This window comes from Hydra vulgaris, chromosome 04 (assembly GCF_038396675.1).
Source record: "Hydra vulgaris chromosome 04, alternate assembly HydraT2T_AEP".
Classification (NCBI taxonomy): Eukaryota; Metazoa; Cnidaria; class Hydrozoa; order Anthoathecata; family Hydridae; genus Hydra; species Hydra vulgaris.
In genome coordinates this window covers 41,792,281-41,815,396 of record NC_088923.1, presented here as the reverse complement: position 1 = coordinate 41,815,396, position 23,116 = coordinate 41,792,281, and the positions used below count along the sequence as shown (strand labels likewise).

The window sequence follows — 23,116 nt, the reverse complement described above, 5'->3', positions numbered from 1 at the left end:
GCGGTGCAATTATCAATAACCAATGCTACCTTACGGCCTTCTAATGCAAACTTTCGTTTTCCCTAACCCACTCCTCAAATAGTTCAGATGTCATCCAGCTCTTTTTTTGCGCACGGTAACGACATGGATTGCTTCTAATTCCTTTAAAGTACCGGGGTTTGTTTGATTTACTAATAATAAACATCGGAAGTTTTTCTGCACACATGTTGGCTGCAGCAAGCCCAGTTAGTTGTATCTTGCAATTCTTACCTCTACTACATTTCTCACCTTTCAAATGCATACTTTTTTTTAGAAGTGCTTTATAAAACCAACCGAACTCATCTGCATTGAATATATCACGCGAGTTACAACGAGACAATATTGTCGGCAAAGTTGTTTCCCTCCAAGGAACGGTCATTTCATTAGTAACATCTTGACTTTCACCTATGAAATGTAAGAAAAGCAACTTTGAAATCAGCATAAATTTATTTGACTTTGAAAATGGTTCCAGACACAGGAATGTTTTGGTGTTGGGTGTTTAAAAGCCACATAGAACATGCTTTATCCAAATTCTCATTTAGGGAGACACGCATCCGCACTCTTTTCGCAGAAGTTTTATTTTTTTCGATTTCTGAATATATTTTGTTTTTTTCTTTTGACTATCCAGACAATGTTTGCATTGGAATTCTATATTTCTTTGATAAAGATACAGATGGTTCTCCTTTGTCGAGTTCATTTAGTATTTTGTATTTTTCTGTTAAAGTTCTACTTCATAGCTTTCTTTTAGCAACTTTCGACATTTTTAGTAGAGAAACCTTGATCGAAGTACAACCGAATCGAAGATATCAATGAAAATGTTTAGTTCGTTAAATTATGTTTGACGCTAAAGTAATTAACTTTCGAACGTTCTAAGTTTACAATTTTAATTGATATTTTTAAATTGTTAATGTAATATAAACAAATGGAATTTAATCGAAGCTTAACTGAATCGAAAGCTCTCCGTTAAAATGTTTAACTATGTTTAATTATATTTGATGGAAAAGCATTTTATTTTCGAGCGTTTAAAGTTTGAAATTTTTATTGAAGTATTTGAAGATTTGTTATTATACGCACTTATATGCATATTCAAAATAAAAGTCCTAGTTAAGCGAAGTTTTTTGCCGAAGGGAAAACAGTACAATTTTTGCCTCAAAAAACAGTACAAATTAGCGAATGGTACGACTTAACCAGGGTACGATTTAAGCAGGTGATTTTACAGAAAATTGATAAAGAATTTTCAAGGGAAACTGAAATTCCGTCCGACTTATCCTGGGTCCGAGTTAACGGGATTCAACTGTATATATATATATATATATATATATATATATATATATATATATATATATATATATATATATATATATATATATATATATATATATATATATATATATTTATATATATATATATATATATATATATATATATATATATATATTTATATATATATATATATATATATATATATATATATATATATATATATATATATATATATATATATATATATATATATATATATCTATATATATATATGTATATATAAAATGCAAGACCGGAATTTTTTTTTTTATTAATTGGTAGACTGCCTGCCCCAACCAAACCCTCAGTCGATGTAGCAGCACTCTCTTGCGGGTCAGGCTAAAAGATAGTTGATGTTGCAGCACTCCCTTACGGGTCAGGCTATTTGTCAGTCGATGTAGCAGCACTCCCTTGCGAATCAGGCTATTTGTCAGTCGATGTAGCAGCACTCCCTTGCGAGTCAGGCTATAAGATAGTCGATGTAGCAACACTCCTCGCATGATTTACAGTAAAAAAATAAAAATAAAAACATTTTATTAAGAAAATTAAAAACAAAAACATTTTATTAAAAAAAATAAAAATAAAAACATTGTTTATATTGTTAAAAACATTCAGAATGTTTTTAAAAACATTCTGGTCAATTAAATTTGCGTTTTTGTGGTTTTTTTAAAAAACGATTTATTTGTAATTAAATTAATAATTTTTAATTTCGTCCAACACGAAAATGTTGGACGAAAGTCAAAAGTAATTAAAAGTGACGTATGTGTTGGCGTAAGAATCACTTTTTTCCTTCCGCTCTTCCCAAAGACCACAAACTATAGAACTATATATATATATATATATATATATATATATATATATATATATATATATATATATATATATATATATATATATATATATATATATATATATATATATATGTATATATATTTATATATATATATGAATAAAAACAACGTTTGATGGAACTCTGAGTTTCATGCTTTTCGGCAATTATCAGCCATTGTGTATAATTCGTAAATTAAAAACCGTTTAAAAAATACTTATTAAAGTTACAGTTGAGCGAGTTTTGACGTTACAAGAATAAAACAAAACAAAAAGATGTCAAAAATTTTAATACCTGGTGTCGAATAAGGAAAATAAAGATTTCTTTGAATGCAGGCACTTTAATACTTTTTTATATTTTATTACTAAGTTAAGTTTATTTTCTGTATGATAATATATATGAAATTTCTGGTGAAAAGATTACAAACTTTTGATGCTTGATTGTAGGGCTTACATTGTGCTATTTTCTTCCATGTAATCACAGGTTTTATTATTTTAGATTTTAGTTTTTAAATTTCTTTAAAAAGTTCAGTTACTTTTTTATATTTTGGTGCATTGAAATATTTATATGGTTGGCATATCTGTATTTAGATGCGGTTTCGTTCATACCGAAATAAACTTTGCTTTTGAATTCAGCATCTCCAGAACTTACAGTGGCTTGGTATACGATATTAGTGGAAAGGCGTTGGTTATTTAATAGTTTTTTGTCTATGCAGTTGCATTGTTTTAATGTTACATTTTTATCGCGTTGTAAAATCTTGTTGTTTTGTGCATTTAATTATAACTTGACATTAGACATGCAACCATAGCATAAAGTTTTTAATCTAAACTATGCTGTAATATAGTTTCGAATAAAAACTTTATGAAGCCTGTGTCCTACTGGAAAGTGTAGATCAATTAAAGCAAAGAAGCGATATCCAATTTTAGTTTCAACATCTTTGCTAAACGAGGGTTAATACCATATAATTTTACGCATAAAATAGTTTTTTGGTTTTTGTTTATTTGCAGTTGGTCGTTGAGTTTTGAACTGTATCTTGATTTACGTAAAGCCTCTTCATACGGAAGAATAGCATTGTTAAAGACAGTTTTATTTACTGCCATAGTCGATAATCTTAACTGAATAGTGCGAGAGATTTCTTTTATTATATTAGGTGGATGGTTCACAGCCGGCACAAACACGTCTTTTAGACGTCTTTTTAAAATCTAAAATGTTAACACCTTTTAGGTGCCTAAATTTTGATAACTATAAGACATATAATGATAGTCGTTTTTGAAACAACAAATACGAGCTCATATTCGTCGTCTCAAAGATAACTACTATTAGATGTCTTATATTTATCTAAATTTAAACGTCTAAAAGGTGTTAACATTTTAGACTCAAAAAGACGTGTTTGTGCTTGCTGTGTTTCAATTATTCATTATATTAGGTGGAACTTTTCATACTGGTGGTGCAGATAGGAGTGAATCTTATAAGACGAGGCTACTAAATATTTGCAAAAAAATTTGAACGTTCGAAACTCTCGAACAAGTTCGAACATTTCTGCAGTTCAAAATTAAATATATTCACTAGAAATTCTTATTTCATAATCTGATACTGACTTTGACAGTTAAAGTTATATAAATAAAATGGATAGAATTAAAGAAAACGACAAACGAAACCTTATTGGAAACTTCTATTTAGATAACATTGGCAAAGGGAAAACATTTACAGTGCATCATTTTATGCAAATGAAAGTTGCAATGTAAACAATTTATAATTTTATTGAAAGAGTTGACGACAATATTGACCTTAAAAGAGAGTCGGGAAGCGGCAGAAAACCATACTTATTAACAAGGCTGAAAATAAAGTTGGAATCTCCCAGAGAAAGTTTGCATTAAAATATGGAATTCATAAAAGTTATGTTTATAAAATATTACAACATGCATGAGCTTAAATATTTCTAAAGGAAGGAGGCACTAGAAAGCTCTGAAATTCAAATAATTAATTGAAAACAACGACTCTTAAATTTTTTGAAAAATTATTTTCGACTGTCAAATGAATTTGAAACGATAGCTTTTATAGTCAAGATAAAGACAAAATTGAAAATTAGCAAGTAAATATTTTGGCCTGATGTTGCATGCTGTCATTATACAAAGCTATCAATTGAAACTTAAAAGAAGTTTAATATAACCTATGTTTCTAAGGATGATAATCCACCAAATGTACCGCAACTAAGGCCCATTGAGAAGTTTTAGGCTTGCCTAAAACAGAGAGTCTATTCCAATGAATTCAAAGCACAAAATCTTAACCACCTGAAAAAGAGAATTCAACTTAAGTTGCGAGATTTCAGTTCAGAATACTTTGAAAACTTTCTTTGCTCGCCTAAAATTCGACTAAAACTCTAATAGACTAAAATTCGCTACGATTTTGATCATGGAACACTTTTAGTTATAAGATGATCTATTATTGCTATCCTTAACTTATTTAATAAGTTGTTAAACAATAACTTAATTTGAATGACAATTATAAGCAATTCTCTTTTGTGCAAATTTTTTAATATAATGGAATTAAGAAAGACACACGAAAGAGTTTTGTTTAAAATACTTTTTTGAAATAAAAAGAATTTGCTTTATTTTTTAGGAACATCTACATCATGAAACTGTTGAAACAACTTATGTAATTAGCTGCTTTTCAACATTTAAAGGTGACTGTGAACAGAATATAATCCAAGTTGATAATCAAAATCAAGTAAATCTTCTTTGAATCTGAAACATGTTCAATTTATAATACTATGAGTATTAAAAAAATTGCTCTGGCTACCATGAGACACCAAACAAGCTTAAGAGAAGCTGCTGAAATAGCCACAGCTGCTTTGATAGATGCAAAGCTTATAAGCGAGAGTGATTGTCATCTCATTATAGACAATAATAAGGTCAAAATAACTCAGGAAAAGTTAGCAAAAAAGTTCGAAAATCAGTTTGAGTTAGACCTAGAAAAAAGCCAGTTTTATGTCTTTTTTTAACGGGAGATTAGATGCCACAAAAATGTTTATAAGTGATTTATTATTTTATAAGTGAATGAAATAATTTTTCCTATTTTGTAAAAGAAGAACATTTCTCTCTTATTAAAAATCTTGGGGACTATCTTTTTTATTTTGTTCCAGATATGACTAATTACAAAAAAAAGCTAAAGTTATTGCAGACCACTTGGTTGACTAATCACACAGTAAAAATCAAAACCAACATCTCCTGGCCATTGGAGGAGACAGTACAAATGTTAATACTGGTTGGGCAGGTGGAGTCATGCAATGGGTAGAAAAAAAATTAAATAAAAGATTAGTTTAGATTGTTGTGATTTACATACTGGTGAATTAGGGTTAAGACATCTATTTGAACATTAAGATTGTGCAACGCTATCTTATAACAAATGGTCTCGACAACTTGGAAAAATGCCTGACACAGCAACTGAGATTGAAATTAATACAAACATTGTCAAGATAAATTTTTATCCTCCTTTGATTCATCTCAGTCAGGAGATTATTAAGGATTTAAGCACTGACCAAAGCTATGCTTATCAAATTTGTCAATCAATAAAGACTGGAGTACTGCCTATTAGGTTAGCAATGCTGGAAATTGGACCAGTCTGTCACAGTTGATTGCTAACAATACCACTTCGATTTTTCAAATTTTGGGATCTCATCATGGCCTTACTGGTGAGAACCTAGAAATTTTAAGAAAAATTGTGAACTTTATAGTTAGTGTTTGTACACCAATCTGGTTTAAGGTGGTACTCTAAGATATATTATAATCTAATTGGAATAGAGCACACTTTTATTTTTATAACATAAATACCCAATATGAAATAATTTTCAAAAATGCTATAAAACTTCAAAACTTTAACCTGGATTAATCCAAAAAAATAGAAAATAACCGAACTTTTGTAAAGTAATTACTTAAAATCTACAAGTCGTTTTAGCATGAAGTTTGGAACATTTTTATTCATAGTAACATAATTCAGTTGAGAGAAAATAAATGAAAACAAATAAATATTTTAGAAATTGTGCATGAAACACTAAAAAGTAAGCAAGCTAAAAAACACTAATATAAAAAAATTTTAAAATCTAAAGTGCATTGAAAAAAATCTAAAGTGCATTGATAAAAAATGAATTTTAATAATATGAAGAACGATCTGTGAAAAATTCAGCACTTTTGCATAACTATTTAAAAAGTTATCATTTCGCAATCATTGATTACTAGTGAAAAAGTATATTTTGAGATTTTGCGATATTAAAATTAAAGTTACTCAAAAAGCATACAAAAATATATAGCTTGAACTTTTTTGCTTTGCTATGATTGATGTTGCATAACCAAAAAGACTAAACTCTAATAACAAAAAAAAAACCACTCGAACCATCATTAAAATTTAATAAAGCAAAATTTAGTCTAATTTCCGTTGTTGATGGGTTCAAAAAAATTAATTTGGGACAGCGTTTGCAGATTATTAAATTGAGCGCCTCGTTTGCATTCTGCGTTCGACCATAAAGAAACTTTGTAAGCAATTCATCTGCTGATAAGTCCTGAAAAATTGGGTTTAATAAATTAAAAATTTCTATTGATAATGGTATATGTTCTTTGTATGTGGTTGTACCATAAATCTTATCTTAGTGATATTTGCACCAACTATTTTCATTTCGCGGGCCCATTCTTTGTTGGTATTCTTGATCATCAAATTTAGTGCAGTGAAAATGTACTGCCCCAATCGCTTTCTCCATAGCATATAAACTATCAACATTGTCTCTAATTGCTAAACCATAATAGTTTTGGAAAGAGTTTATTACTGATTCTGTAAGTTTAACCTTACCCTGCAGACAGGTCTGTGTCTTTTTATTGATTCAGGCGAGTTTTATTCACCTCAGGCAAGTGCCAAGACGTTTTTGCACATGACCGATGCATTTTAATTTTGCAGGAGTGATACTATACTCTTTATATGGGTCATTTTGCATGACATCCTTAAATGATGAAGTGCCTTCATCTCCAAGATACTCTTTATATATAAAATTATTCTTTGCTATGGAGCGCCTAAATAATGAGATAGCACCAGCTGATTCCATTGAACCAGAAGCTCCTTTATGGTTGATATTGCGTATGTGGTTAACACGACATTCATAATACTCAGGGCTTTGTTTTATTTTATTTATTTTATTCAGAGGGCTTTATTCAGAGGGTTTTACTTAGAGGGCTTATTTTATTCGGGGCTTTATTTTATTTTATTTATTTGATTCAGATTATTATTTTCCCAATATTGACAAGCACTAAAATATTTTGAAAGAACTTCATAGCATGTGCACTTTTTACCAATCAATGCTATTGTAAGTCTAAGAAAAGAATACCCGCGTTTTTGCCACGTGCCATCAACTGTAATAAGATGGTAGTAGGAACCTTCGAGATCATTTATTATGCATTCCTGGGCTGCCTTGTTCATACTTTTAGTTGCAGCATTCATACTAGCAGTGTATACTATACCTTTTTTTTTTTAATTAACAAAAGCATTTTCATAAATATTATATGTGTTTGTACTCATTGCAAAAGTTTCAATAGCCTGAAAGCCTAATCCAATCTTGCGGAATGCAACAACTGAACGTATATTCACTTCGTATGGATCTCTGCCTACATTATTTACAGTAAAAATAGTTTTTGAGTTCAAAACTGGTTAGTTTTTTCACAGTTCTTACAATATAACTGTGAAAAACCTTTTCTCAGATCTAATATATCAGTTATTTTTAATGAGGAATTGCACAATTTACATACAGCAATTTCAAACATTTTTTTCAAAATAGTCCTAACAATCAAAATGAAGTAGCTTTCAGTATCTTCAAGATTACAAAATTCCAAATTACTAGAAATACTGCTTTAAACAACCTTTGTAACAACTTAAATATATATTAGGAATTCGAATGATCCTTCAACCTATGACCAAAAAAATAAACAAGGTAGGCTACTCAAATAACTTCTAATATTTAAAATATATTGATTTTTTTAGTTATACATTAATGTATTGGTTGCTCTGGCGTTTTTATGGACAAAAAAATTATGTATTTTAGGAACTGCTTGGTTGATATAAATCCAAATTATTATTACTCGAGGTTAAAATTTTGTATTAAAAGTTTTTGCATTCTGCGAACAAAAAAATAATGAAGCAAATTTTAAATTTTTTTTTTCAAAATTTACTTTTATTTCTTGAGTCACCACCTTCATATTATAAATATTAATAAAAATTGATATAAATCAAGTTCGACTGAGGGACCTAGACATATTTTGTATCAACTAGAACTATTTGAACTCAGAGTGAAGAGGCTTTAGATATTGTTATGCCAACAATTAGGCGATCAGATGGTATGCACATACTGGAGTGGGAGATGAGGTAACTCAAGTTGGAGATAGTAGTCTTAAATTAAGAAGATCGCCAGAAAAAAGTCCTTATGCTAAACAGCTGTCAGACCTTAAAACATGGAACTTAAATGTAATTGAGCCTCTACTTACCTGTACTCTTACCTCTGCCACAATTAAAGAGTTTGTAAACTATCCTATGGAAGTTCCTAACTGTAATTCTCATACACAATCAGTTGAAAGATGCATCAAGTTGGTAACTGAACCTGCTAGCCATGTTTACATACATGAACAATAAGAATCTTATATACGTGCTCAACTTGCCAGTAGACATATAATGTCAAAAATAGTAGCAAATGAGATATGGCAACCCTTCTAAAGTTGCAGGTGGAGTAGTTAAAGCCTTTAAAAAATGATGAAGAAGCTAAGAACTTAGTTTTTATTGTTATTTATCTATTTTTAAATTCTTTTTTTTAAATTCTCTTATTTTCAAATTCTCTTATTTTTAAATTTGAAATTTTAAGGTCTCCTTCTATTATTAATAATAATGCGTACAATTGCAGAGAGGGAGGAGTAATTAAAAGGGTACAGACAAAGCGGGTCTAAAATCAGTGGCTATACTGTTTACATATTTTATATAACCCACCCAGCTTTTCATAAAATTTCGGAAGCCGCCGACAAAAAAAGTAAAAACAAGTTATAACTTTATATAAATGGTCTGTGTAGCACTGCTGCTCACTTAAGTTATTAAATTTTGAATTTCAATCTTAACAATCTATGAAGTTAAATGGCGCAATAAGGTTATGAAAGTTGGGTTTGGACCAAACAAGATTGGGCAGTTGCTAGGCAAGGGTAGAGATGAACCCCTTCCTTTGAGTAAACTATGACTAACGTCTAAAACTACCAAAAATATTCAAATCAAAATTTACCATTTTAGCACTTACTCGAATTTTATTCTTAAAATTTTCTGTATTTAACTAATAGGAAAATACATAAAAATCAATATATTTACTACTCTTTGTTGGTTTTCGGGAGAAGAAAAAAATTGACACACCCTAATAAGTATACTCCTAGTCGGCGTTTACGGACCATGTTTTTTTTTTGTTACCGTTATGTATTTTTTTTTTTTTTTACCTATTTGTACCATTTTCATCATATTTATAACTATCTTTTTTCATTTCTATTTTTATTTATACATATTTATATTTATTTTTTTGTTGTATAAAGATATTTTTCATGCTTATATTTTGTTTTGTTTTTATTTGGTTATTATGTATTAAAATTTCATTTTTATTTTCATCTATTTACAAAAGCGAATAACTACAGTAAAATAACCATATTTAAACCTTGCCGTAACCCTAACACTAAGTTTGACCTTGATGCTGACCCAAAACAAAGGTTCAATCGATGTAGCAAGTCAGATTATTTGATAGACTATGTATGTACTTTTCGCTTCCTATAAAAGTTGCTTACGGGATTTTTTTTACGAAAAAGAACGATGCTTACGAGGACAAAAATTAACGGGTACACAAAAATGTCCGCGATAATACTTATATATATATATATATATATATATATATATATATATATATATATATGTATTATATATGTATATGTATATATATATATATATATATATATATATATATATATATGTATATATATATATATATATATATATATATATATATATATATATATATATATATATATATATATGTATATGTATATATATATATATATATATATATATATATATATATATATATATGTATATATATATATATATATATATATATATATATATATATATATATATATATATATATATATATATACATACACATTGTCACCATGAGCAACTGTTTTAATTTGTAAATTCTACATAAATACAAGAAATATAAATTTGTTGCATCGTCCTTTTGATTAAGTATATGCTTTTCATATGATAATGAAGCTCTCATTGTTAAGTTTAAAGAGCACAAAAAGTTGAAAAGAAGGTTCAAAAATACTCATATGGGCACTTTAAAAGGTAGAAACATGGTTGTTGAATCATTTAATAGGTTAATTCCGAAACTAGAAATATGTCCATTTATACGTAATCTTAAAATATTAGTTTTATTAGTGTGAGCGCCTTGTTTATTACATGATATAAATTATGCTAATAAATTATGGTATACATGATATACATTAAGGTAATAAATTACATTTTTATTGCTAAAAGTGATTTGAGTTTTTACTTTCCATATAGTGCCTTTAGATGTTTCAAACTCATCTTCTACTTGAGGTAGAGTTTGCTAATTTTGCATCGAGTATCTTTGCATTTTAATAATCCAATTTTCTTATTGGTTATTTCAATATTTGAAGAAGTTATTGAAGATAACCTGACGAAATTAGGAAGCTGTTTAAATGCCAATACAAGATGAATATTATAAAACTTTTTTAACTCTTTCATTAGAAGAAACTTTAAGAAAAAGGTTTAAACATTTTAAATAAATTGTTAAAAAATCTAGACGACGACATATCTAACTTTATTATCAATCACGCTTCGACTGATGAACTTCACGAAAAGTCAATTAACCGTTATCAAGTGCAAAAACAAAAATATTAAACTCACCAATAAAAAAGGAGCAAAAACTTGAAACCTATTAAACTTACTTTAGAAAATGATAAAAAGTATATAATTTCTAAAATGCATTTATTACACAACATAAAAAGTAATGCAAGCTCTATTATCTCAACTAACGATATTAAAGGTTATGACCATAAAACACAGCACATGCCATCAAAAAAATGGATTTATATATATATATATATATATATATATATATATATATATATATATATATATATATATATATATATATATATATATATATATATATATATATATATATATATATATATATATATGTATATATATATATATATATATATATATATATATATATATATATATATATATATATATATATATATATATATATATATGATCCAGGCTCTAGCAAGTGTAGCATTTGTTACAGTCAGCTCAGTTTTTGTTTCTCTCTATTTTTTAAATACAATTTTTTTTGATGCAAAAGAGAAAAATAGTTTAAATAAGATATGCAGGTTACAAGTAGTCAAAATGCGGTGCTTCAAAAGTTAATTTAAAATTGTAGCTGAGCTGTTGACTATGTTACGGAAGTATTTCATTTATTTGTATTTGTATGTGACTAAAAATTTATTTAAAGAACTTTTAATTCGCAATGTCACCATGATTGGAGAAATTATATTTATAAAAACAGGAAATAAAAATTTTTTATATTAATTGTTACAAAAGATCACACAACCTCCCCCTCCCCTCCCCTTGCCCTTCCTAAGCTGAAAATAATTTTTTCTATTATTTTAGTAACATCTTTTTGAGTTATAAATTAGGTAATAGACATACAAAAATGGCCAAAAATGGTCTTGTTTTAATAAGAACAAGACAGTTTGGGAATCAAATTTAGTAAGGTTTAAAAAAGTTAAGACTTTAAGAATATGTACTACTATTGTAAAAGTATTGGTAAAATGAAAATATTGGCAAAAGAACAGCATGTTGTTGATAAATTTAAAAGTTTGTCGTTATATGCGAAAAGCGGAAAGGAGAGAGTTGCAATTGCGGCTAAAGAAACTGAACTACTATGGAGAAAGCTAAATATCTAATTCTGCAAGGTTCATTAAGAAAGCTAATTCTATAATGGAAATCGGCAGCAAAAAGAAAATTAGAAAATGATTAAAAAAGCTTAACAATAATAGTCTGAAACCCGCAACTCAAAACTTTACCCAATTGCTTAAAATAACTGAATAAAAAGGTGATTGGTTGTGTCAGGAAAATAAAAAATTTTCCATCTGCGAATACTAAGATTTCGTTAAATCAACTAGCAAAGTAGATCATTCAGAAACAAAGAACAGTGTTCCAGCAGTGATACTAAAGATGAAGATGTCGAAGGTTCCTCGTCATCATCTTAATGACAAAAAACAAACTAAGCTGTAAACTTAGTGATTTCTGCGAAAATTAGTACCAAAAAAGCACATGAAGCCTGCAAAATTCAATTAAAAGGTGAATTTTTAATTCCTAGTCCAAATCAAAATGGTATTTACATATATGTCATCAAAGAAGGAAAAAAGTTGAAAGCAAATTATAATGAGAACTTAAAAAATAAAAAATGGTCTTAGTACTTTGAAGGAAAGCATATAAAGAAATTGAAACATCAAGTAGTTGTTTTGAAAAATGAAAAGAGAGACGTTAGAGTTGCTACTCTCGAGCTGATGAATGGAAAATGTGAAACAATATTCAATAAAACAAAATTTGTGCTGGGTGAATATGAGCTGTGGGTAGCCAAATGATTTCATCTGAAACAACATCTGTAAATACAGGAAATATAAGAAACTGGTATAGTAACATTGTTACAAAAACATTTCAAAAACATTAGACTATAAAAGCCTGTGTACAACATATTCTAGATACGCTAAGAGGTCAATTTTTTTTTCGAATTAAATTGAATTCTCTACAAAGTTCTCAGCTTCAATGCTTCATTTTATTTAATGTCGAATGGTAAAAGATACAACTGTGAAGTAGCAAAAGTTACTGTTAATGTTCATTTTTATTCTCCCCAAGTTCAATATTATGTCTTTATTTTGTTAGTTTAATAACAATTAAACTGACATTAAACAGAAAATCTACCAATACTTAATGCAGGTTGTCCAAGTGCTATACTTTTTTCAATGCAACGGCAATCCAAACATATTTATATTACGTCGAATTTTTATGTAACTGAATTTTTATGAAAGTTTATGTAACCACATTGGTTTTTATGATTTCGGGAAGTACACTGTACGTGTACTTGACATAGCAGGTACAGAACGCTAGTTGGCTAGTCAGAAAAAAACACTTAATGGTTAGGTTTTATCAAATATAGTAATAGCGAGTAATTTAATATGTTTAATTATAATTATAAATGTGACTTAAATATAAAATTTGTATATAAACGCATAGCGTTTTTTGGTGCAAGTATCCATATAATTTCTTTTTTTTTCCTGAAGATTTTTATTTAGCAAAAACACTTACAATATAGTCACTATTCTTTTGTTAAATGCTACTACGCATTTAAGGAAAGATGTTTAAAATAGCAAGAAATTTTTCAAATAATTTAGGTGTTTCCACATGATGCAGTTACTTAGCTTAGCAAGTTAACTCATTTGGGGGTTACTTGATTAGTTTTAAAGAAATATTTTTGTAGTGTGATCAACTCAAACGTCTGGCTAGAGAAATACAATCTTTGAAAATATCTGTGAATTTATAATCAGAAAAATGATATGTACTGTTTCTTACGCCACAACTAGCTGGTATACTTTTATACAAATGCTCTTCTGGGAAACAATAATCTTTGGTAAATAATTGTGAAAAACTGAAGTGATTTGCGTTTTCCGCCATAGGATTTAGTTTCCATTGATGTTAGAATTGATGATTTGACTTTTTTATTAGTGGTTGAAATTTTTCAAAGTTCACCCATGAAAAAAATGTAAAGCAGAAGATGAGCCATTGTGTTAATAAATATTTATACGGAGAAAGATAGAACTTAAAAACTCTGACATAACGTTTTAGAAAAGATTTACATTTTGGCTAGAGAATTTATATGAAATCACATGCCGTATTTAATAATGAGCATTTACATGAAATCACTTGTAGTATTTAAAAATGAGCACTCACATAAAAGCTTCAAACATTGTTACTAACAAACATTTACAAGCAAATAACAAGCATTGCTTATTAAAAAGTAATCACAAACAAGTCATTGAAGCATAACTCATTGAAATAAATATTCCTAATATTAACAAATATCTTTCACTTTCAAATTTTTGTGTATAAAATTTTAAACAACACAAAACCAATTATCTTTATAACATTATTTAAAAAAGGCACAACTATCAGACTATTTTTTTCTAACACATATTAGTAAAATCAACATGACTCATCATCAGTGAAGAAAAGGTACAATAATTAGAAGTCTCTTTAACTGTAGTGGCATTTAACTTAACATTTAACTTTTAGAACGTTTATCAGTGAGTTTTGCATTTTAAATATTTATGAATGTTTTGTTTCATGTCCATCAATTTGAATACTATACGAAGTTTGAATAAAGTAATATTTTTATAGTTTACATTTTAACATAGACATCATTTTCACTCTTTATATTTAATTTGTAATATATGTTATTTTTTATTTAATACTTGTTGGAATTCAAATTTTTAAATTTATTAATCTTATGTGAACCAATAAAAGTTACAATTAAAGGATGTGACAACTTATATTTATTTTAAAATTTTCTTTTCTATAAGGTTTATCTTTTTAACCAAAACTTATACTTATTTATTTGCAAACACGGTTTAGAGTTACAAAGTTCATTAAAATGACCATAAATAGTTTCATATCAGGTTGTATTGCACACAAGATCTATGTCAGGGTAAGGGTTAGGGTTAAGGGTTAGGCTACAAATGTGATCTAAAAATAGTTTTAAGAAATATTTTTAATGGTTTTATAAGCTCTCTATTAAACTACTTGTTAAACAACTTTATAATAAAAACATTTGTAAAAAATCATTTATTTTCAATAAGTTCTGGATACTTATAATTTTTAACAATTTCATTTTAAATTCTGATAAGCATAGATAAATACTGCAACACATAAAGTGTTTATATTAAAACTGAATTTTATCTAGACAAATTTAACGATAAAATGCGTTTTGAAAATATAAATTTTGCATTTGTGTAAGAGAAGGTGTGAGATTGTGTTTTTTTATTTATTAATTGTTTTTTTTTAATATATTTCAGATTTATGTGATACATAGTATTGGTCTTTTATTAAACTTATAAAGTGTGACAATATCTAAAAATTAATAATAAGTATAAAAACTGTTTTTGATCTTGAAAAGCAAAATAAAGTTCCTTTAATACAGTTACTATCATTTTAAAATATGTATCTTTAACAGAAGCTAGATGCTAATAAAATCTCTACCTATGTTAGACTTTATTAGAAATACTTTTTATCATTATTAGGTTTATTAATATGAAAAACTTTATATATTTCTAAAATAATTCAGAATTAAATAATTAACATTTTTTTAAATGCATTTATGTTATGCATCAAAGTAGAGATCAAAGTTTTAAAAATACAAACGCTCATACTTACAATTTATTTTTTGATATTTTTCTATTTTTTTGTTTTTCTTGCCATTATTAACTTTATATACAATTATTGCAAATATGGTTTACAAACCTAATAATGATAAAATATATTACCAATTTCACAATTCAATAAAGCCTTTTATAGGTTGTAAATAAAGTTAATTTTAAAACTTCTAAAACTATATTGATAAAATTTTGATAGCAGAGATTACAAATATTTTTAGATTCAATTTGTGTATTGTGTTTAAAAACACTTTTTATCACTGATCGGCAATCTAAAAAAATTATTTTTTTAACTGTCTATTAGTTTTTTTAAGAGCATTTAAAAACTAATCTTTAAGATATACTAATAAGAAACTGTCACCACAGTCATTTTTAGTTAATTTAAATTGTCTGATAGTTTTACTAATTTTTTTTTAATAGTGGTGTAAAGATATTTTGTCCTCTAACTTATGTACAAATTTTAAAATTTCTTCATAAAGTTAAAAAGCAATAGAATTTGTTGAAACTTAAGAACATTTAGTGTATTGAGCCATGCTTATGGCTTGTTTATGATGACTAATTATTAAGCAATGATTGCGATTCGCTTTTAAATGTTTATTATTTGACAATGTTTGAAAATTTCTTGTGAATACTTTTAACTACAGTATAATCCTTATTAATAAAAAGACAATGCTCGCGATTTTCGTTCAAGTACTTATTATAACACTTTACTAGTGATTTCGTGCAGTTCCTAATTATTAGGCAAGGTTTAAAGCTTTTATGCAACAACTATGTTGTAAAAAAAATCGAATAAAAGTTTCAATTGTCAACAATAAGAGTTTTGCAATATTCAATAGAAAGGGTTTTATTTTAATGTGACGATAAAAAGAAAATTCTTTTGAAATATCTGCAAGCACTTACTTTAAATACGTTATTATAACAACAAAATTTTTGTGATTTTATAATAATAGCAATTTATTTTCTTTAATTAAACAAGAATAACTTCGCTTTAAGTTTGGTAATAATAAAAACACTTTTTGTTTGTTTGTAAATGTATTAATAAGTTCAAAAAAGTTAAAATAAAAATACTCTTGAGAAAATAAAACTTTTAAATTTCAATTTTTTAACATGATTTTCACAAAACTTTTGTTTCTGTAAAATTATAAAAACCAAAATAGCTACATAAACTTTTTTTTTTTTCTTTTTTTTTATTTGATTACTGCTACATTAAAACTAGAACATATAAATAATTATAAACATTTTTTTGTTTGTTTGTTTATAGAAAAATACTCAAAAAAAAGGAAGTAGAGTTACTATTAACACTTGCAAAGACCACGAAATTAATCTGGAATGCAGACCACGAGATCCTTAGAATTAAGATAATTTAAAATACAACGAAGATTATAGTTTCTACTTGTTATATACCGCCTCATTATGGTATTGTTTGTTTTTCATATTGTTTGCATTAACTTTTTATCAAAAACAACAGTGAACAAAAAAATCACTCTACATTGGTAATTTTAACATCGGCAGTTTAATCTACAATGAACGCCTTTATTTTATTATTTTTCCGCAGTATTTTACCTTTCATTCGCAGACCCACTCATATCATAACAATTTCATTACTGCTCTATATATAATATTTTAACTAATTCTTTTCTTAAAAACGGGAAGAGTTTAAAACTGATATATCAGATCATTTTGAAATTTTTTGAAATATAAGTTCGCACATTTTATCCAACAGAGTAACAGAAACTGAAAGTAAGTTCAAAGGTAAATAAAAATTATGAAATTAATCATATCTTTATAAAGATTAATACAAATCTGGCGTCGAAAAATCTTGAAAAAACCATTTTAAAATTATTATATGGACAATTATATCTCGTTGTCTTAGATCAATATTAAAGGAAGAGGGCAGAAACAAAGTCAATTAAAAAAAAGAAAGCTTCAGGTATTAGCAAAATTTCTAATAATGTTGCGCGTGATGTTTTTTTGTTTTAAGGAATGTCTCATTTAAATATATTCTACTCTTTAAATAAAACGAGAATTGCCCAGAAAAATTAAAAATGAACCTATATATAAAGCTATTAAATCTACTTAAAGTTAAATAACAGATCAAGTTTTTTTTTTAATTTTTAAACATTGAGAAGATATTTAACAAACTGCAGAAATTTGGGGTATTACTAATATGATGTGTAAAGGTTATGACAATAACCATAAAACTATCACTGCAATGGAACCACTATTACTATCATTATAAATAATATTAATAAGGCTTATAAAACGAAGATAAATTAATGGTAATAGTATTATTAGTAAAAAAGTTAAAAAAAGACTATAGTGTTAAATAAAAGTAATAATAGTTTTATAAACAGTAAAATATTAAAAGCAATTATAATAAAAGATAAAATTAATATTCATTAGATATATACTCAAAAAAAAAATTCTCAATTCTGTTTCGATTGAGAAGAAGAATGTTGGTAATAAAATAGTATTTAGTTCAAATTTTTTTTTTATAAATGGTATTATTTAGTTCTTGAGAGAACGACATTGATGTTTTATAGAGCTTGCAATATTTGATAGTGTTGAAAAAAAAAGTGTGCAAGTTAAAGTTTTTAGTATTTAGATTGTAATATTTATGAGTATCACTTGATATAATAAAAAAATTATTAAACGAATTTGGTAGTTTATTTTGAAGAAAATCAAACACAAAAGAGACAATTTTAAAGCTTTACACGATCTTGAAATTATAGAATTTTTAATTCAGAAAATCTATTTTGCATATTAGATCGTAAAGGCGAAAATATCATAATTCTATAGAAGTGCGTTGTAAACTAATTATACGATTTCATAGAAAACAACCTTTTGACCCCAAACAGTTCAACAATAACTTAGATGAGAGGAGAACAAGGAATAGTAAATTGATATTAGAATATGTTGGGAAGCACAGTGTCGTATCAATGACAACATAATATTGGCACGTCAGATTTTTTTATTTAATTGAATAAGTTGATAGTACCATGATAAGTATTTTTTCAATAAATAACTCGAGGTATTTTATATATTAAAATAGGAAAAGTCTTTTACCGTTAAATCTAATATTCACATTATCGTTATCAATCTTTTTTTCGAAAGTGAAAAAGTATTAAAATCAGTTTTATTGATGTTTAGAAAAGTATGGCTTCTATTTAATTAATGACACAAATGATGGAGATCTAAATTAACTTTTTTACAAAGCTGTGCGAGTGATTTATTTCTGCATAAAAAATTAGTGTCGTCTGTGAAATGATGGATAAACTAGTTATTTATAGTGTAAGGCAGATTTTTAATATATACTAAAAACAGTAAAGGTTCTAGACCATAACTTGTGGGACATCATACTTAATAACTTTACTTGTGAATTGAAACCCATTAATCGAGACAAACTGAGTACAGTTTTTAATATAGGATGAAAACTGTTCATTGGCGATACCCCGTATACCATAGAGGTACAATTTTACAGTTAAATTTCTTGTGGTCAACTGTATCAGATGCTTTTTGGAGATCTATAAAGACGTCACAAGCAAAAGAACCACAATCAATTGAACTCTAAATCATTTCAGAAGTGTTAATAAGTGCATGGGAAGTAGAGTGTTTTAAACGAAAACCGAACTGGCGGTCGTAGAGGCACTTAGAATTATCAAGAAAGTAATAGATACAAGATTAATTAATATTTCAAGAATGAAAGATTAAATAGTTTAGAAAATACTGAAAAAGTATCATTAGCAACGAGTTATAGAATAATGGTTGGAACACTGTTTGGACCAGAAGCCTAGGCTTCATTTAGAGAAAGATTAACTGATATCATTTCATTTTAAAACATCAAGAAATACAGTGTCTCTCAATACCAATAATTTTGCTATATAAGAAATTTTTGTTGGGTTATGGATATCAGGATCATCGGCTTGGAAAGTATTACAATAATATTTTAACCGTTTATAGTTCATATAAAATTGTTACTACTGACGTCAGCGGTTGAATGGCTTCTTTCGTTTTTAAATTCAAAAAATGGTCTCCAAAACTTAGATATGACATATTGGCCTTCATCAAGATTATTTCCGCCGTTTTGCGCATAGCACATGTTATTTTGTATTTCTAGTTCCTGCCTAATTTTTCTTTTAAATTTTTTATTTTCTACCTTTAATGTTTTTGTTTTTTCCGAAATAGTCTCTTTTTTGCAAAAGGATAGTCTTATGAATAAAGTAAGAAGACTTCAAGACTTTCTTAAATGTATACTTGATGAAGAAGACTATATTAAATTAGAAAAAAATGCTGAAAAATCAAGGGAAAGCATGTTTATCAAATCAAAAGGTTTAACAAAAATGTTTAATATACTTCAAAGTGAACATACAAATAGAAAAGATATTGCGAGAAAAACAAAAAATATAAAATCGACGCAGTTTTAAACCTTAACAATAACGATGATTCAATAAGTCAAAATGTTTTTCTGAATCTTGGTCTAAACTTTTTACCATCTTTAAAATCGATACCATACATGGATATTTTAACATCAACAGAGTCTTCCGCTTTAAAATTAGAATACATCAACAAGGTAAAAAATACAAAAAATTAAAAGAAAAACATTTTGAGAGTATTAGAAGCAGAGAAGAAAATAAATAACAAATCTGACAAAATAATATAGGATGCTTTTAAAGAAATAAAAAGTGATAAAACCATTGCTATATACTCGTTTGACAAACGAACAGGTTTTTTGAGAATTAATTATTTTAGAGCTTTGGAAAAAATCCGTGAACAAATTGGTCCGATAAAAAATATAAGTGAAGACCTCGCTGCCAGTTACGCGGCAAAAATTAGAAGATATCTTTTAAAACTAAATAAAAAACAATGTTTTTCTAAAGAGGAATACAAAAAAATATATTCAAGTGATTCTATTCCACCTCGTATGTATGGAGTCAAAGGTCTTAAACCAAAAAATCCTAACCTATGAGAATAATTATTTTTACCATTGGCACACCAAACCACAGAATATCAGAATTTATAGTTAAGACAATACGACCAGTCTTAAATGAAAATCCGACACGAATTAAAAACTCTTTTGAATTTATAGAAAAAGCAAAAAATTGGAATATTACTAACAATTAGGTTCAGGTGTCTTATGATGTTGTAAATCTGTGCCGGTCAATTCCGTTAAAAAAGCCACCTCTATACTTTTAGAACAATTAAATAACAGCTTATTATGTAAAAATTTAACAAAACTAAGTATACCTGAAACAAAACAACTCATAGAACTTTGCTTATATTCATGTTATATTCATTGAACAATGAAATTACGTAATGGAGAACTCAGGACCAATCGGACTTTATTTCATGGTGGTTTTTGCAGATTCTTTTCTACAATAAGACGTTAAATCCTGCACTTAATCTAAAATCATTTTTACGATACGTTGACCATAATCATACAAGATTTCCAAACATCAAAGAAGCAAAAAAATTTCAAATTATTTAAAATCAACAACATCCTGCAATATAATACACAACTCAAGTTGAAAATGAGACAAAAACGTTTATTTTCCATTATAAAAGCACAAAAACAAAATATGATTACAAACAATATCGAAGAGAGGCACTAACATTTAAATTAAATCACATTCAAATCGCAATCTTTTAAATAAAGCATAACTGCTATATTTAAAAGATTTATACACAGAGCTTACTCCATCTGTAGTAAACATCATTTAAAAAACGAAATAAATTTTTTAACTGACATGTTTATCGAAAACAGGCACGATGGAAAGCAATTAAGAAATATTGCATACCAATTCATTAAAAAAACTTTTTAATGTTAGATATTTAATATTTTAATATTAGAATAAAAACACAATTCCATCAGAATGCAGTAATTTTCCTGTACTGTTTTTACCATGGGTATCACCAAAATTTGGAAAAATATTTCAAAAAGCAGGATGTAGAGTTGTGTTTAAATCAAACCCAACGTTAAGATCTTTATTACCATCAAAAAAAAACTACTTAGTAACAGCTAGCCTGGATCCTATATAATAAAATGCAACTGTTCCAAAGTTTACGTAGGTGATAAAAAAATGCAGCTAAATACGCGGATCCATCAACATCAGAAAGGCATTGACGAAAAGAAACCTAATTAATTAATTTGCATTAGTTTATCATAAAACCTTTTGCAAAGAAGATATATTTGAAAAAATAAGAACATTAAAGGTTAAATCTCTATATATTATTGCCGAACCTAATAATTTTAATAGTAGTGTTAGTGCCCTCTTCGAGCGTGTTTAACACTGAACCTTTGGCAGCTGTTGCAACCGAGGTAGTGGCCAGAAAGAGTTGCAGCTCTTTTATTATAAGAAAACGTGAATAAACATGAATACAAATATCTAACGTACGTAATCTTTAAATTAAGTAATGTTAAAACATACTGAAACATTTATCAAGTATTACACTTAAAAATTACATTGCGGCAAAATCTTCTTAATTTTAATCTATAGAAATCATTTCCGTTAAAAAAAAAATCATTATATAGTTTAAAAAATTTTCCAAAATCATCGCGGTATTGTGACCGTGTGGATAGTGCGCAGAGCTTCTGAACTAAAAATCCAAGGTTTGAGTTCTTCTACTGGCGTCTTTTTTTTATTATTTTATTTAATTATTTTAAAATACAAAATACTTTGAAGTTTTATAGAGACTATATACAAACATATGTAACGATATGTTAAACTTTAGCAAACGAAAAGATTTAAAAAAGCTCAACATTCTTAAAACATCAAAAGCGGGGAAATTTCTTGCATATATGTTATGATTGAGATTAATATGTTATTAATGTGCTCTCGTAATTTGTTCTAATAAGCTGCATATAGCGTGAAAAGAATTTATGATCTGAAGTTTGAATTAAAAAAATGTAACAAGGCAGTCCTGCTACTTTAAAAGGTGCTGGTGTAGAGGCAAAAAAGAAAGGAAAATAAAAGCCTGTAGCTAGAAAAAAATTTAAATTTTATTTCAGCAATTAAAATTCTTTTTGATATACCTATTTTTTTGTTTATGCGACACATTTAATTTGATATTTTTGATATTTTTGATATACCTACTTTTATGCTTTAAGTATACATAATCAATATATTAAAATAAATGTGTTAATAAACATGCAAATGTAAAAAATCCACTTAAATAACGTTTTTTTCAGGATCGTATGTATTTATGTTATTGTATTTAAAAAAATTGACAAGATTGAAAAAATACGAAACATAATGTTTGATTTTAAATGATAACTTGAAATTTCACTTTTTGATTTGCCCCTCTGTTGATTAATGCGCCCAATTTTTTGCGCATTAATCAACAGAGCTTAACTTTTAGATTAGCGTTTAATAGTTAAGATCGTGTCTTTAGT

At 27.2% G+C, this 23,116-nt stretch overlaps 1 protein-coding gene across 1 annotated transcript in view; it reads left to right on the top strand.

The window, feature by feature from the left end:
* LOC100215166 (interferon regulatory factor 9) overlaps positions 1-23,116 on the top strand; it is a 74,884-nt gene that overhangs the window by 1,782 nt on the left and 49,986 nt on the right. The window contains exon 2 of the mRNA XM_065796379.1: positions 16,988-17,142. Within this exon, the coding sequence (XP_065652451.1) occupies positions 17,140-17,142 (3 nt within the window). The 5' untranslated portion in view covers positions 16,988-17,139. The remainder of the gene's footprint in view (positions 1-16,987; positions 17,143-23,116) is intronic.